Genomic DNA, 15,387 nt, shown 5'->3' with positions numbered 1-15,387 from the left:
ATTGGTCGGTTTTTTGTATTCAGTAATTGCGGTCACTCTCCTCTCCAGAGGTTGTATGCCGTCTTTGGTTACTTTGTACCCTAGGTATTCAATATCTTCTTCCGCGAAATTGCACTTTGCTACGTTGATCGATAAGCCGAATTTCTTCAAGCGTCTGAATATCTCTTCCAGGTGCTGCTTGTGCTCTCTTTCGTCCTTGGATGCTACCAAAACGTCGTCTATGTATGCGTGGCAATATTCCAAACCACGTAACGCTGTATCGATGAATCGTTGAAACGCTTGCGCGGCGTTGCGCAAGCCAAATGGCATTCGATTGAACTCGAACAGCCCAAATGGAGTTGTTACCGCTGTCTTATGCTTATCCTCGTCGGCCACTGGTATCTGGAAATACGCTTTAATAAGATCGATTTTGCTGAATATTTTACATCCCGCCAAATGGTACGTGAAGTCTTGGATGTGCGGAAGTGGATACTTGTCCGGGACCGTTACGCTATTCAGTCTGCGGAAATCCCCGCACGGTCTCCAACTACCATCTTCCTTTTTGACTAGATGTAGCGGGCTGGCCCATTGTGAAGAAGATGGTTGGCAGATCCCCTGCTCCACCATAATCTCGAATTCCTTCTTCGCTGCTGCATATTTCTCCGGCGCTAGCCTGCGCGGTCGCTCTGCTAGCGGAGGGCCGCTAGTCATGATGTGATGTTTCACCTCATGCGTTGTATTTGACAATGCCGTAGGGCGCGTGATCTCGATGTACTTTTTTAGTAAATCTTTTATTTTACAGCTGCTACTCACAGTTAATACGGAGAGCTGTGCGGTGTGACTGGGGCGTGTGCTGGTGAACAAGGTCGTGTGCTGGTCCACCAGTCGGCGATTCCTCAGATCTGGCAAGAGTCCATAGTGCACCAGGAAATCGGCTCCAATTATCGGTTGTCTCACATTGGCTATCACGAAATCCCAGCGAAAAGGTCGTCGTAAGCCGAGATCCAATACCAATGTTCTGCTGCCGTATGTAAATATTTCAGTATTGTTGGCTGCAAATAACCTTAAATCAGTAGGTCGGAGCGTACCGCGGATTAGATTTCGCGGTATCGCGGAGACGTCCGCTCCGGTATCGATCAGGTAAGTAGTGCCGTTTGTTCTATCGCGAATTTTCAGGCGTGCGCTCCCTGGGTTTCCGCCGACGACCGCCTGGCATCGTGGCGGTGGGCTTAGTTTTCCGACTTCTTTTCGTCCTTCCACTCGCATGGGCTTTCGCACTTATAGGCTTTGGCTCCAAATCTGCAGTGATAAAAGCAAAATTTGTTATCTCCCCTGCCGCGAGATTTGCTCCTCGGGCGGTCTCTATATCCGCTGCGTCCTCGTGATCTGCTACGCGACCGGCTTCCGATTCGCTTGTTCAATGCCGCCATTTGTTTGGTTAGAGTGGCGATCTCGGTGGCCATCTTGCCGAGCACTCCTGTCTCAGCGGTGACTGGCTGGACGGCCAACATGGCGGGTTTTGCCATGTCTAGAATTTTGTCAGCCTGGTTGGCTAACCTGCTCAAGTCGCCCACTTCGGATATGGATAAAATGGCGCGAACATTTTCGGGGAGTTGCTCGAGAAATATCGTGCGCAGGACCCCGTCGGTCACCTGCCCTTCCGCGAGATTACGCATTTTCTGTAGGAGGATGGACGGTTTGTCATCTCCCAACTCATGCGCGGTTAGCAATTTCCGCAATCGCAAAGCGCTGGTCTCACCTAATACGGTGGTGAGACGTTCTTTAATTGCCGCGTACCGATCCACTTCCGGTGGAGACGTCACGATATCCGCGACCAAAGGAAGAATAGCCGGGTCTAAAATAATATTACGTAGCGAAACCTGGTTTCGTCGCTTGTAATCCGATGAATAGCAAACGCGGCCTCCACCTGCACGAACCATAGCTGCGGATTCTCTTTCCAGAAAGGTGGTAGCCGCACGGTGCTCGCCTCGATCGCCATGCCTCCTCTCGCGGGGTTGATCCGCGAGCCCGGCGTTCCGCTATCGCGCGGGCCTTGCAAGTCCTCCGTCTCCGGCACGTTAAAAGTGTCGTTCGACCTGTCTGGCGAACGGTTCACTGGCATCCTGTTGGATGGCACTCTGTCCACTAAAGGTCACTTCGCGAAGAAGATGTTACCGGCGATCACGTCGGGGTCACCACTTATGGCGTTCAGGCCACGTGCGCGTTCTCGCCGATACGCCCTTCGAGTCTCGTGTTACTCTGGGGCGCGATTTGTAACGCCGAAGTTTAGGACAGCAATAATTCCGGTCACTTTATTAACTCTAACAATAAGTTTATTGCAAAAATACAAAATCTAGCCGCGACCAACTTATGGTCACAGAAAAACGAGAGGAACTTAAAATTACTGGGATCGGAAACTAACTATACTTTTTTTGGGAATCTTTGGGAATGTGTGTTCTTGTTGGCTGAGACTTTGAACAAGTATGCTATAGAAGAGTCTCCATGCAATGTCGACCGCTGTCGCCATCTGCGTATTTCCCCGTCTGGGGAATTGGACAAGTGGGCCGCCACAACATATTCAGCTATTCAGTTGTAAATGTATAAAGTTTGTGTATTGTGAGAGAATTTCAGAGATACTTTTATTTTAAAACTTTGTGAAAAATATAAAAGTGATTTTGTGGCATTTTACTACTTGGAATGGAGGGCGATTCAAACCACTTAAGCGACGAGCAATTAGGAGAAATATGCGGAAATGCAGTTTTACAAGTGGTGGCGGAAGAGGTTAGGCGACGACGCGTAGCTGCAGTACTTGCAATTTAAAAAAAAAAAAAGAACAATGGAGTTAAAAGGAAGTACAAAAAAAAAAACAGCACTGGATAGCACCGCTCTTCCAAAATCGCTCCGATCACAGTTTCTTTCACACATCATTGCCAAAGTTGCAATTGGAAGACATCCGTTTTCATAACTATTTTAGAATGTCTGCAACGCAGTTGGAAGATTTATTGTCTATTGTTGGCCCCCGATTGCAAAAACAAGACTTTATCAGAGAGGCTATAACGCCATCGGAACGTTTGGCAGTAACTTTGAGGTAAGTTCATGTTTACTTTACCGGGATATAAAATAAACGAAATGATGGCAAAAGTTGTTGTTATCTCAACAATGGACTTTGTCTATATATATGCCTTTTAAATATTTCAGATATCTGGCTTCTGATGACTCCATGATATCCATGACGTTCTAATATCTCATGGGGAAGATGACAGTATGCAATATTATACATGAAACATGTACCGCAATTTGGGACTGCTTGTGCCCTTTAGTTCTACCGCCGGTATTATCCGAAAAAGAGTGGATAGAACTTGCACAGGACTTTCAAGAGTTGAGAGATTTCGTTCACTGCATAGGAGCCATAAATGGCAAGCATGTTGTGATTCAAGTACGTATATACATATGTTAATAGTTATTTTCGTGTTATTTGTTCAGCTTTAATAGTACAATTATTGGAAAATAGATAATGCACAACAGAGAAGGACATACATTGCGGTACTAACAATAATTTCTAATGTTTCAGTGTCCTAATAATGCTGGTTCGACTTACTACAACTATAAAAGTGCTCATAGTATAGTATTGTTGGCAATTTGCGATGCGAAATATATCTTTCGTTATGTTGACATCGGGGCTTACGGACGACAAAGCGATGGTGGTATTTTTCAAGCCAGCACGATTGGCAATAAATTTGATGAAGACTGCATAAATGTGCCAAAGCCAACAGCTGTTGAAGGAGGACGAGTACTGCCGTACTGCCTTGTTGGAGACGAAGCTTTCCCTCTCAAATCATACCTGCTAAGCCCTTATCCAGATAGGAATGGACTCACGCCACAGCAAGATGTGTACAATTATTGCTTAAGTCGAGCCAGGAGGATGATTGAGAATACATTCGGTATATTAGCAAGTCAGTGGCAAATATATCGAAGGCCGATAATTGCTAACCCAGAAAATGTGAAGTCAATGGTTCAAGCAACAGTTTGTCTACACAACTGGCTCCGAAAAAGCGACATAGACAAAACATATGTGTCTGCAGGTTTGGTCGACGAAGATGCTCCGAATGGCCCAAATGGGTTTAGGCCAGGTTCTTGGCGAAGGATCATGGAGACTGGATGCGCATTTACAGATATGTAACGATGCAGCATGCATCGTCACGGCTATGGACCGAACATCGTTCATAGCCAAAAAGGGCGCATCGAGCGCCGATAAAAGAATCATAAACACCGACGGTCAATCGCCGGACGGTCCCCCACACCCGACCGTTTCAAAATTTACCAGGTGGGGGTCCGCCGGCTAAACCGCCGATGCTTGCCGATCCTTCGCCAGTCGGGCGACAGCCGGGTATAAAAGAGGCCCGGCTGTACGCCTTTTGACCAGATCCTGTACACTGCTCGCCAGTGAACATCCTATTGCGAGAGCACTCGTAATCCTTCGAGAATACTCGAAGTCTATGACCAGTAGCCCCACGAGCACGAGCATACTCGTGCACCGACCGAGCATACTCGGCTCCAGGAACCGCTTCCACACGTTACGGGAACACCCGTATCCTCGCCGAGCATACTCGGCTCTAGATCTCGATACGAGAATACTCGTATTCCTGCCGAGCATACTCGGCCACCAGAAACCGTCCTCCGTTCCTCTGTGCGAGCATACTCGCACGTCACCGAAAGTACTCGGCCTCGATCCTCGCATACGAGCGTACTCGTATATTACCGAGCATACTCGGTTTTGTTTCCTCGCATACGAGCGCACTCGTATAATAACCGAGCATACTCGGTTTCGTTTCCTAAATACGAGCATACTCGTATATTACCGAGCGCACTCGGCTTCGTTCTTATATACGGGCATACTCGTATACTGCCGGGAATACTCGGCTCCATGTCAGATCACCGGTCATTGCACCGCGCGGGCAATACGCGCGTCCTCGCTCCTGTCTTCATCCCTTCAAATCGGGTCCTTATATCCGGCAGGCAATCGCGAACAATCGAATCGACAGCGATCATCAAGTCACCGCGCACGCGCCCGAGCTATCGATCAGTCGATCAATCATCGACGCCGCTTGAACGTATCGATCCACGCGCTCGCAGTCGTCTAGAGACAACTGCGGCGCCCGCACTTGCGCTGACGCTTTTTCGTCACTGTACGACCGCCGTTACACCGCATTCGCACCACCACTATAATTTATAATACGCGTTCGAACAAACATACTAAACGTTCCGTATCCACACGGCTGTATATATTTGATTTTAGCATTTACGAAATAAACATTATTTTATTTTATTTAATTATTTTATTTTATTACACCGAGCATTCTTTTACGTGCCCCCAACCGACCGAACTCCTGACTCCGGCGAGTTATTCCGCGTATACAAACGTACCGTTTCAGATGTAATTCGATGCGGATCGAACACAAGTGCTCGCAGGTGCATAGCAATTCGAGATGAATTTTGCAATTACTTTAACAACGAAGGAGCAGTAGCGTGGCAAGAGGGTCGTTAAAGTAAAACACTGTGTTCGTCAGCGAATATTTTTATATTAAAAAAAAAAAAAAAACGTTTTAGTATAGTGACATTTATCATATAGATTGATTGTAATGTGTTTATTTTTATTAATATTGCGCATAATTAATATTATATAATCAATTTAAAATTATCAATTTAAAATTTGTATAAACTTATAAACTTGTATATTCATATAAAAAATATGATAAAAGATAAAATCACACAGAGATTTCCATTTCTTTTTGAGCTCTTTAGCTGACAATGTGCTTATAGAAAAAAATATATTCAATTAAAACATGCGATTAATAATGTTAAACAATAATGCCTATTATTATGTAAAAGATATTATAATATACCAAGTTTGACTGAAACTTCTTGCCACAGTCTTTCTTTGATCCGAATGCCTCGCTCTGCGAGAGGAAGCTTGAAATTCCAAAGGGGCGGTCTCTGACGAACTTCACCAATAAGCTGCTTCTCCAGACGAATTTTAGAATTCCAGGCGTTGTCTTTGTCACCTTCATTGGTGACACTTCCGCTGCACAGCGTACTCTCTATCACTGTCTGCTCGACCCTATTGACCAAGCTGCGCCGTACAATATTTCCGTCTTCTGTAAATACAAATAAAGATAGCAATTGAAATAAGATTTGAATTTGCACACCAATTTCGTCAAACTTTTTATTATCCAGTTATTATACTTACTGTCTCTTGGGAAAAAATATAGGTTTTCGTCGGTGACGATTTCGCTGTAATCTTGTACACAGTCATGGATCTGGATGTCGTCTACATTACAAATAGTTTCACAGACCCCGCACGTGTAGCATTGTGATATCTAAAATAATAAATAATAAGAAAAAATTGAATTAAATTTTTATAACACGCACATGGCCCACACACGTGCTATTTCAAATGATGTTATGAAAAACGCCCTTCTCGCGGTGCACTTTCAGTTAATAATATTAGAAAGAAAGAAATATATTATTTATATTTACTAACCTCGCTAGAATCTTCGTAATTTTCTTTCTCCATTTCTCAATCACTCGCACCTCTTTTTTAAATTAACGAATTCAGATACGTATCCCATAGATCGATTATTCGAACTATCAGGGTCGTATCTGGCTATGAGTGTAATTCGACTGGTGGGACAAAATGTCGATGGAGTGGGGGAAATATCTGGCTATGCATAGCTACGTGAAATCGCACCTTAAATGTGCCTAGGTGCACATTTAGCGGCACATTTATCAAATACGTATAAATGTGCGATAAATGTGGTTCAGAATAGGATTTTGACTTAAAAAGGCCTCTTTAAGACTGATCGTATCTAAAAATGGCTGACCGTCTCTAAAAGTGTCTCTAAATGTGCACTGAGAATACCGTCACATTTATCTATGGCTTCATCTATGGAACATTTAGAGGTACATTTAACGATAAATGTGAGCTCAGAATACGGGCGTTGGTGTGTAACATTCCATATTGGACTGCCGGGCAGACTGAGATGATGGAACCAATATAACTTGTTAAATGGCGAATCTTGCACCGTCTCTTGTTCAGCATAGTGAGAGTCATGTGACGTAACCTCTCTCTTCTGTCAGACGGGATAGTAATGGCCAAATTTTCTGTGTCGAAGATAAAACCCAAAAAACGACAGAAACTTGATGGAGTAAGGACACTTTTACAATTATAAAGCCTAGAGAAGATAAAAGATTTATTGTTAAATTAATGTTATCCACACATTGATCATAGGAGTGTTCAATAAGAAAATCATTTAAGTAAACTACAGAGAAAAAACCCTTTTGTCTAAGATAATATAAGACCGGTTTCATAATCTTTGTAAAAATATAAAGCGCTGATGCCAGGCCAAAAGGGAGAACTCTAAATTGGTAGAGCTGGCCCTGAAAACGAAAACGTAAATATTTCCTATCATCTTAATGAATAGGTAAAGTAAGATAAGCATCCTCTAGGTTGATTAAGGCATCCGAGCAGGACGGGCTCGTTAGCCCTGGGTGGGCAGCCGTCCTAGTGGAAGGAAAACCACGATAAAAAAAACCCGGAGAAGAATACTCCGTAATAAATAACACGGGGTTGCAGGAAGGGGGGCCAGGAATGTTCCCGGCCTTCCATCCCCGGTACTTAAGAGAGGCTCCCTCCTCCGGGTGGCGGGATTTTCGCGCCATGCGCGCCCCGCAGCTGTGCCCGGAGAAAGTGGAGCACAAAAAGGGATTACCCTGCCTGGGGGGGGGGGGGGGAGTATCAGACGGAGTTCCGTCGGCTCCCCCTCGACAGGCAAACAATTATGTGGAGAAATTGTGCCCCCCACTGAGGAGACGAGCGAGGGAAGGGTGGGGGCTTGCCCCTGTCCCGCACCCCCGCTCCTTTTAAGAGTGGCTCCCTCCTCCGGACGGCGGGATTGAAGCGCCATGCGCTCCCCGCCTTTAAGTCCGGAGGAAGTGAAAGCCTAAAATGGTTTATGTCCGCCCAGGTCCGGCCCGACCTAGGTTGGGCAATAGACGGGCCTGGGAGAGAGATCCTCGGGTCGGCCTTTTTGACCGACCCGAAGAACTGATCCCCTGCGGGCAGTTAAGGCGCGGCGTACGGACGCGGGCCGCCCGCAGTGTGGATCCCCGGGCCTTTGGGCACGGAGCGAAAAAGCGTTAGAGGGTTGGGGGAAAACACTTGTTCTCCCCACAATACAGATTTACGCCGGGAAACCGGCCACCGGGGGAGATGGTTGGATGTATGCGTTGGTGGTGCCCAGCCTCCCCCCAACATAGCTGCGGACTGCAAAGCAACGGGGGTGGGGTTTAGTTGGTAGGCGTCTGGGGGCGTGTGTGGAGTCGCAGACCACACCCCCCAGATGAATCCAACACTACCCTCTGGCAGTGGGTTTCTCGTTAGGAATTCACATTGCACGCCAGAGAATGTCTTTGGAAGATTCCCCACCCCCGGGAAGTGGTAAAGAAAACGAGGAAGAAAACGAAAATGTAATTAAAAATAATACAGACTCGATACCATTTACCCAAGAAGAATTAGATGAACCAAATCAACAAATAATAGAGAGAGCATTAATTCACAGTCCACCTACACATGACAAAATACTAACAAGAAATCGGACAGCACGACGTCGAATTACCGATCAAGACGATTTAATAAAAGAGCAAATAGACGATAACATTATATTGTTAGACGATAGAAATGATCCGCCTGATAAAGAAAACAGTGATGAAAACGAGGAACGTTTTTTTCCTTGCCCCTCTCGCACAAAAAAAAGGTCGATTAAGGCAAGGTAGTCGTTCGAAGAGATGAGCTGAATAACCGTCTTCCAATCCTCCAGTTTGAAGTGCGTCGCGATAATAAATTTATTGAGTCACTTCAAATTTAGAATGAATCTCCATCCTCCTGACTGTTTTTGAATAACAAAATAAGGTGATAAGAATTGATTCTCGCAGTCAGATACCCGCTCAATCGCTCGTATAACGAGGAATCTAGAGATCTCCTGAGAACAAATCTGTTTTTTTAAGTTTGACAATTTGTTCGGTGGATCTTTGATTTGAGAAGGTGGATGTTGGACAAAAGGTAGCCTATAGCCCGCAATGGTCTCCAGGATAACCGGATTAACCGTGATTTACCTCCATTTAAAAAGAAAATCGGCTAATCTGCCACCGATATTTACCTCTTCCTCTATCGCCTCCTCGAACGGGATCTGGGGCGATAATATGGTCGGCGGTGGCTGTTCGATGCCCCTGTTCCTCTCGGTGCCGGTCTCGATTGTCGCACAAGGGCTCGGGCGTTTCCCGAGGAACCAGAGGCAACCTGGATTGGTTGTTTAATCGGTTGTTAAACTCTTCTGGTTATTGGAAACGAAGGTTTCACGATGTCCTTTGAAGAGTTCTTTATAGAAGCTGTTCTTTTGATTGATTTGCCAAAAGAGGCCCCGAATAATAAATCATCCACCGGAATAGCATTCGCCGTATTCTTTGCGTTTAAATTGAGGGCAGGAGTGATTAGAGCTCTCCTATTTAGAGAGATGCGGTAAAAAAGATCAGCAGGAATTTTAGCTCCCTTATTGACCTTGACGACCGCTGCACGCGCTCCCGAGGTCAGAGAGTTCTGAATTTCCGATTGCAGGAAATTCGATATGGCTTCACCCAAAACGCATAAGGCTACGCCTGCTTGATCCTGGATTTTTCTGGCGTAGTCGTCTCTCCTGACCGTGAGATTATTTTTAAGAGTCAGTTTCAAGAGTTTGCACTCTTGATTAAGAGTGGGGGCCTTGAGAAAGGCTACTAACTCCTGGGGAGCATACTTTTTATTTAACAGCTCACGCTGATCCGACGTGAGGCCCTTGCGTGTTAGTTCACGCCACTTTGAGGTTACCAAGTCATTCCACGATGGTGTCTCCTCCCCCTCTAGGTCTGGACCAGAAAGGTGTTTGGCAAGAGAGTCGTCTTCTGAGACGGCAGTTGCCGTTAGGAGGCCTTCGACAAAAGTAACCTCTTTTGGTCTGCCACAGAATGAAGTATGCTCACCTTCCATTCTCTCGTTTATTGCTGCAAAATGTATCAATATTCCCAGTGAGTTTAGGAGGAAAAAGGTAGTGTCGTCATGCCGCCTGCATTATTCAAATGCAAAACCAGCAATATCAAACACACCTGATGGTTCTAGGTCTGTTGGCCCCTCCAGACTCGCAGGGGGTACTCAAGTCGAAATCGAGTCAGATTTGTTGTGGGAAGTAGAAACTGACTCGATACAAGACTCTATATCCTCCTGAAGGGCAGACACTGATCCCGGTGGTGAACGGGACGGGCGGTCATGTACCCTAACCTCACTATGCGGAAGCATGTCAATCAATCAAGACATCTGAGTTTCCAAATCGGTCAGACGATCCGAAGATGATAATCTTCTTCGCTTTCTGGATTTATGAGAAGACTTGCCCATTCCTGAGAATGCTAAAAAAAATCACTAAGTGCAGACTAAAAAACGGACACGTGTTGAGGATATGCACAACAGAAAAAAACAATGAAGGTGGTAGGCAGTGCTGCCAGAAACGAGCGGCAGCATCACACAAATACAACCGAGAATCGATGACGTCACCCTATCCGTGTGAGCTCGACCCGGTCGACCAATGGAAGAGAACGCACGTCTCCCTTCCACCGAGCCGACGCAACAGACGATAAATGCTAAGAAGTAAGTGTTTCTAAGGCAAGTGGCTGGAATATGAAAAATCCCGTGTTCGAGATTTGCTTCTCGCAACTTTCTTTTCTTTTTTCCGCATTTGTTTCTAACAGTGTAAATTATCAAATAATCTTTTTTTTGCTTAAAAAATAATAGTTTATATTTATTAATAATATTCGCATATGTTAAAATTAACAAATTTTGAAATAATTCAGATTTGCTATTGTCAATAGAAAAATGAAATTATTTTGCAATATTGTAACAAAGTGTAAATTTAACATATGCTATGTTCTTGCCACTCGTCTTATTCGTTTAGCCGTGCTTGCTTTGACATTTATGTCTATCGACTCGAAAGATTTTACATACCTGTAAAACTTTTAATTATTTCCCAACTTACAATTAGTCACTCGCGTCCTGATATTTTTTCTCCCGTTCAATAATTTTCTATTCGTACATTCGGAGAATCCGAATAGTGACATCAATAATGTACTTAATTTTCGTACACTCTAGTATCTCAATCCGAGATCGGTGTACATTTTAACGTCTCAAATGTAGACGAATTATTTCTATATGAAAAATAATTAAAATTTTCACACCAACAATCTATGATATATGCTCCATATGCCATATTATATTTTATTCCATTTTCAATCATTTATTTTAAACTACTGCATATTAGCAAAAGTTACTGTACTATGGAGATTAGTGGAGGAGACGGTAACATATAATATAAATGCAGTCAGATTTATTGTACTCTTGTTAGTATTATTAAAATATTGTAAAAATAATGTATTATTAGAGTTTATTAGTAATTATAATAGTATTATTAATAGTGGTCTTCCACACCACCTTCGAGGTTCCACTAACGGCGCGTTAGGTTTTTTTAGTGGACCTTCGCCAGAAGCCCTATTATACCACATTTCATTATTCTTTCTATATTTTTTTTATACATATGTGATGTCATTTGCAGACAAGATACTCTTTTTATTCTTGTCATTTACAAGTGTGGTGTCATTTGCAGACAAGATACTCTTTTTACGCTTGTCATTTACAAGTGATGTCATTTGCAGACAAATAACTTATTACACCTCTGTAATAAAATTAGCAGTTACTTTTTTGTGTTATATAAAAAATACTATTTATTTGTAACATTATTATTGCGTATCATTAGATATTGAGGGACCAGCTATATCATCAACGTCTGCAGCATGTAGATTAAGACAACTTTTATGTTTTTTAGGACATGTAGAATATAATTTATTCGATGACATGAGAGACAAATGTTTTTCATTAATCTCCATCTCTAAAATAGATTCTTGTCTTGCGTTGAAAGCTGATTTTAAAACGCAAATGGCATTTACAGAGACGGATAAAAGGCTATTTTGTTTTTTCGTTTTTATGTCTGATAAAATTGAAAATATTTTTTCTGGATCGGCATTAAAATTTGGAAGTGATCTAATAGAATTTATAAGGGATTTAAGATTTGGATATTTTACAAGATCTCTGGAGCTTTTACTTTGTAAAATCTGTTTCCACATGTCATCAAAACTTAATTTTTTAAGATTTGTTTTTTCTGTTTCTGTAAAATTGAGATGTACAATAAACCATTCTTTTTTTAAACCATTTTCGTCAAAACCACCGAGAGTTTGAACGATAAAAAAACGTCATTGAATGATGTTTCTCTGTCAAAATCAAATAAAACAACGTCTGAATCAAAAACTTTCAATTTTGACAAAAATTTGTCATTAATTGGTAATCTTTTATTAATTTCCTCGGCAGCTGTCACATAAAATTGCAAACAATTTTCTCAAACATTTGCAACTATGTCTAACAAGGAAAGGGACCCAAGTGTCCCCCTCCGACTTTGACGAGCTTTAAATATGTTGTAAAGTAGCTCAAAATAAGAGACACGTATTTTTTTTTTATGTGCTTTCTCGTACGTTTAGGGTTGAAACAACCCCTACAAGCTAAAAGGGTTTTTTTGGTTTTGACTGAATATCGTCAAAACTGTAAGAGATATCAAAAAATGTTTCGAATAAAAGTTGCATGGTCTTTTATGAGCTTTATAACCGCGTAGCTCGATTTTTAAAAAATTTTATATTTTTTAATTTACCCTCACCTTTTCTTATTATTTTTACAAATTTCAAAATTTTTGTTATGACAAAAGTTGTAGCATTTTTTACGCTGAATACAACCATATATGATTTTATTATGTTTCGAAATCGCATCTTTCAGAAATGAGCTGTCAATGTCGCACTATATGCGTCGCGCTGCGATATATGCATATATATGCATAACGCATCGTTTGTGCCGCTTGTGTAATCGATGTTTGTTGCGCATGTGTAATTGATAAGACGAATAAAATTAGAAATAAAGATTAGCATGTTATGAAGTATTCGGAAAAATGTTCTGATCAAAGAACAAAGTAAAGTTGTTGCCAAGGCATCTCCTCTATATTACACTTTTATAGTCGCATTTCGAGTACATTTATAGCGCAGCGCGTTGTCATATCCCGTCAGTGCATATTACGCTTTAAAGTTGTGCGCTTGTTAGTGATTACAAAAAAACAATATATAAAACAGCATCAAACAAAGAACAGCAAATTCACTATAAAGTAAGTATTATTTTTTTGTACACAAATAAGGAGAAATATTTAATTGTTATATTTTTCAGAATGGTTCAATTAAATCCATTTAACATAATAATGTTAGTATACGTAACTTTTTCGGCCCTTAATCTATCAACAAGTCCGATAACATCTGAAGAACGAGAAATGGCACATAAAATAGAATCTATGCTGAAAGAAATGCGCGATGAGAGATACAAAATGGAAGTAGAAGAATCTTCAGATTATGAAAACGATAACGATATTCCAACAGCAGAGCAATTCGAACTAGGAGATAAAGAGGAAGAAGGTGAGCTATGGACGCAAATCCTAAAGTTATATGTACTACAGATGGACGTATTCCGTATGAATATAAAAAAAATGCAGTCGAATTTTGGAAAAGCAGTACAACAAGGCCAAGAACATTAGAAGGAGTAAAACAAAGATTTCGGAAAGTATATTCATTACGTCAATTACGACAATGGGAAATTCAAGTGAATCAAGGTGGCAGTAGATTCGAAAAATTAAAACAAATTTCGGAATATACATTAAATAATTTTCATACAGCTCTTGAAAATAGAATTATTGTTCACGACGCTGATTTAGCTCGATGGGCTATTCGGGCACAGGAAAATTTAAATGTACCAGAATTTACAGCTTTATCGCGATGGATACGAAAATTTAAAATAATACATAATATTGTATCTCGTAAAATAACAAAATTTATAAGAAAAACATCTATATTGTCTAACATCAATTTTGAAGAAAAATGTAACACATTTATTGAAAACGTTAAATATCAAATAATAGAATATGGAGTTGAAAATATTTACAACAGTGATCAAAGCGGATTCCAATTAGAACTTCATGCCGGTCGTACATTGGCATATAAAGGAACAAAAAAGATTGAATCTGCAGTACAATCCGTATCGGCAACTACGCATAGCTATACTATACAACCTACTGTTTCAGCCGATGGTAGATTATTATCGCCTCTTTTTATTGTACTGAAAGAAGTTAGTAGAACATTTGGTCCCAGAGTGCAAGAAACAATGTTTAAGGCACCTAATATTTTTGTTACGGCTTCGAAATCCGGAAAATTAACAGTGCATCATTTTAAAATTTGGTTGCAAGACGTACTTTTTCCAAATGTAGGTCTAAAATCTGTTTTACTACTAGATTCATGGACTAAGCTTTGGTCATTGTCCAAATATTATTCAAGAATCTAAACCAGAATCCACAGAAGATATTATTTTGTTGACTATACCAGCTGGAACAACAGGAAAAATACAACCATTGGATGTATATGGTTTTCGTTTGTGGAAGAATTTTATTAGACACTTTTCTGATACTGTAATGCTTTTAGGTCTGGAAGTCAATCTGCATGCAAGAAACACCATTTTAAAATTACAGTCATTGACTCAATTTTCATCGCCAAGATTCAGAAATTTATTGAAATACGCATGGTATAAAAGCGGGTACGTAATAAATAAGCCCGAAGAATGCGAAACACCAGTGGAATTTTGTTTCCATAAACAGTCAAAACCAACATGCGATATTTGTGGCGCACCTGCAATAATTACTTGCGCATGGTGCAAAAAGTCACTTTGTATAAATCACTTTTTTCACGAACATCACCTTTGTGATACGTTTGTTCCATAAATTCATCTGTTTTTAATATATGTTAATATATGTATTATATTCAATATATGTAGTATGTTATTGTTGAAGGTAAAGTTGTAATTGTTTCGACATATATTATTATAAAAGAAATAAAATAATAAACAAACAAATGTTTCTAGTATTGATTAATAGAAAAACTTGAAATTAATTGGATTTTTTTGCATTACCATTGAAAAACAATAAATTGCATTTTAATTGTAAGATTTTTATTTATTTATTTCTCTTTCGATATAATCCACTCTTAAAAAAGGGATGAAAAATCGATACTCGAATGTATCAAAAGTATTGTTGACGCTTATCCGCGACGCTGATTGGTTATCTCGATTATTCTGACAGTTTGATAGTTTAAGAGCAAAGATTATTTTGACGGTTATTTAAAATTTTAAAAATTTTATTAAAATAT

General features: G+C 41.0%; 1 protein-coding gene and 1 pseudogene across 1 annotated transcript; both read left to right on the top strand.

Annotated features, from left to right (window-relative positions):
* Positions 1–2,541: 2,541 nt before the first annotated feature.
* On the top strand, positions 2,542–5,862 carry LOC136997541 (putative nuclease HARBI1). The gene is made up of 2 exons (XM_067348452.1): positions 2,542–3,415; positions 3,551–5,862. Exons 1-2 carry the CDS (start codon positions 3,227–3,229, stop codon positions 4,157–4,159), a joined length of 798 nt encoding a protein of 265 aa, XP_067204553.1. The 5' UTR covers positions 2,542–3,226; the 3' UTR covers positions 4,160–5,862.
* A 5,340-nt stretch (positions 5,863–11,202) lies between these two features.
* On the top strand, positions 11,203–15,094 carry LOC136997539 (uncharacterized; annotated as a pseudogene).
* Positions 15,095–15,387: the final 293 nt, after the last annotated feature.

This window comes from Linepithema humile, chromosome 1, assembly GCF_040581485.1.
Source record: "Linepithema humile isolate Giens D197 chromosome 1, Lhum_UNIL_v1.0, whole genome shotgun sequence".
NCBI classification, from domain to species: domain Eukaryota; kingdom Metazoa; phylum Arthropoda; class Insecta; order Hymenoptera; family Formicidae; genus Linepithema; species Linepithema humile.
This window is presented reverse-complemented; position numbering and strand designations above follow the sequence as displayed.

Bases quoted from the DNA above. Each gene is read 5' to 3' on its own strand.
- LOC136997541 (XM_067348452.1), top strand. From the start codon at position 3,227: ATGGGGAAGATGACAGTATGCAATATTATACATGAAACATGTACCGCA. The intron at 3,416-3,550 runs GTACGTATATAC...CTAATGTTTCAG, and splicing joins GCAAGCATGTTGTGATTCAA to TGTCCTAATAATGCTGGTTC.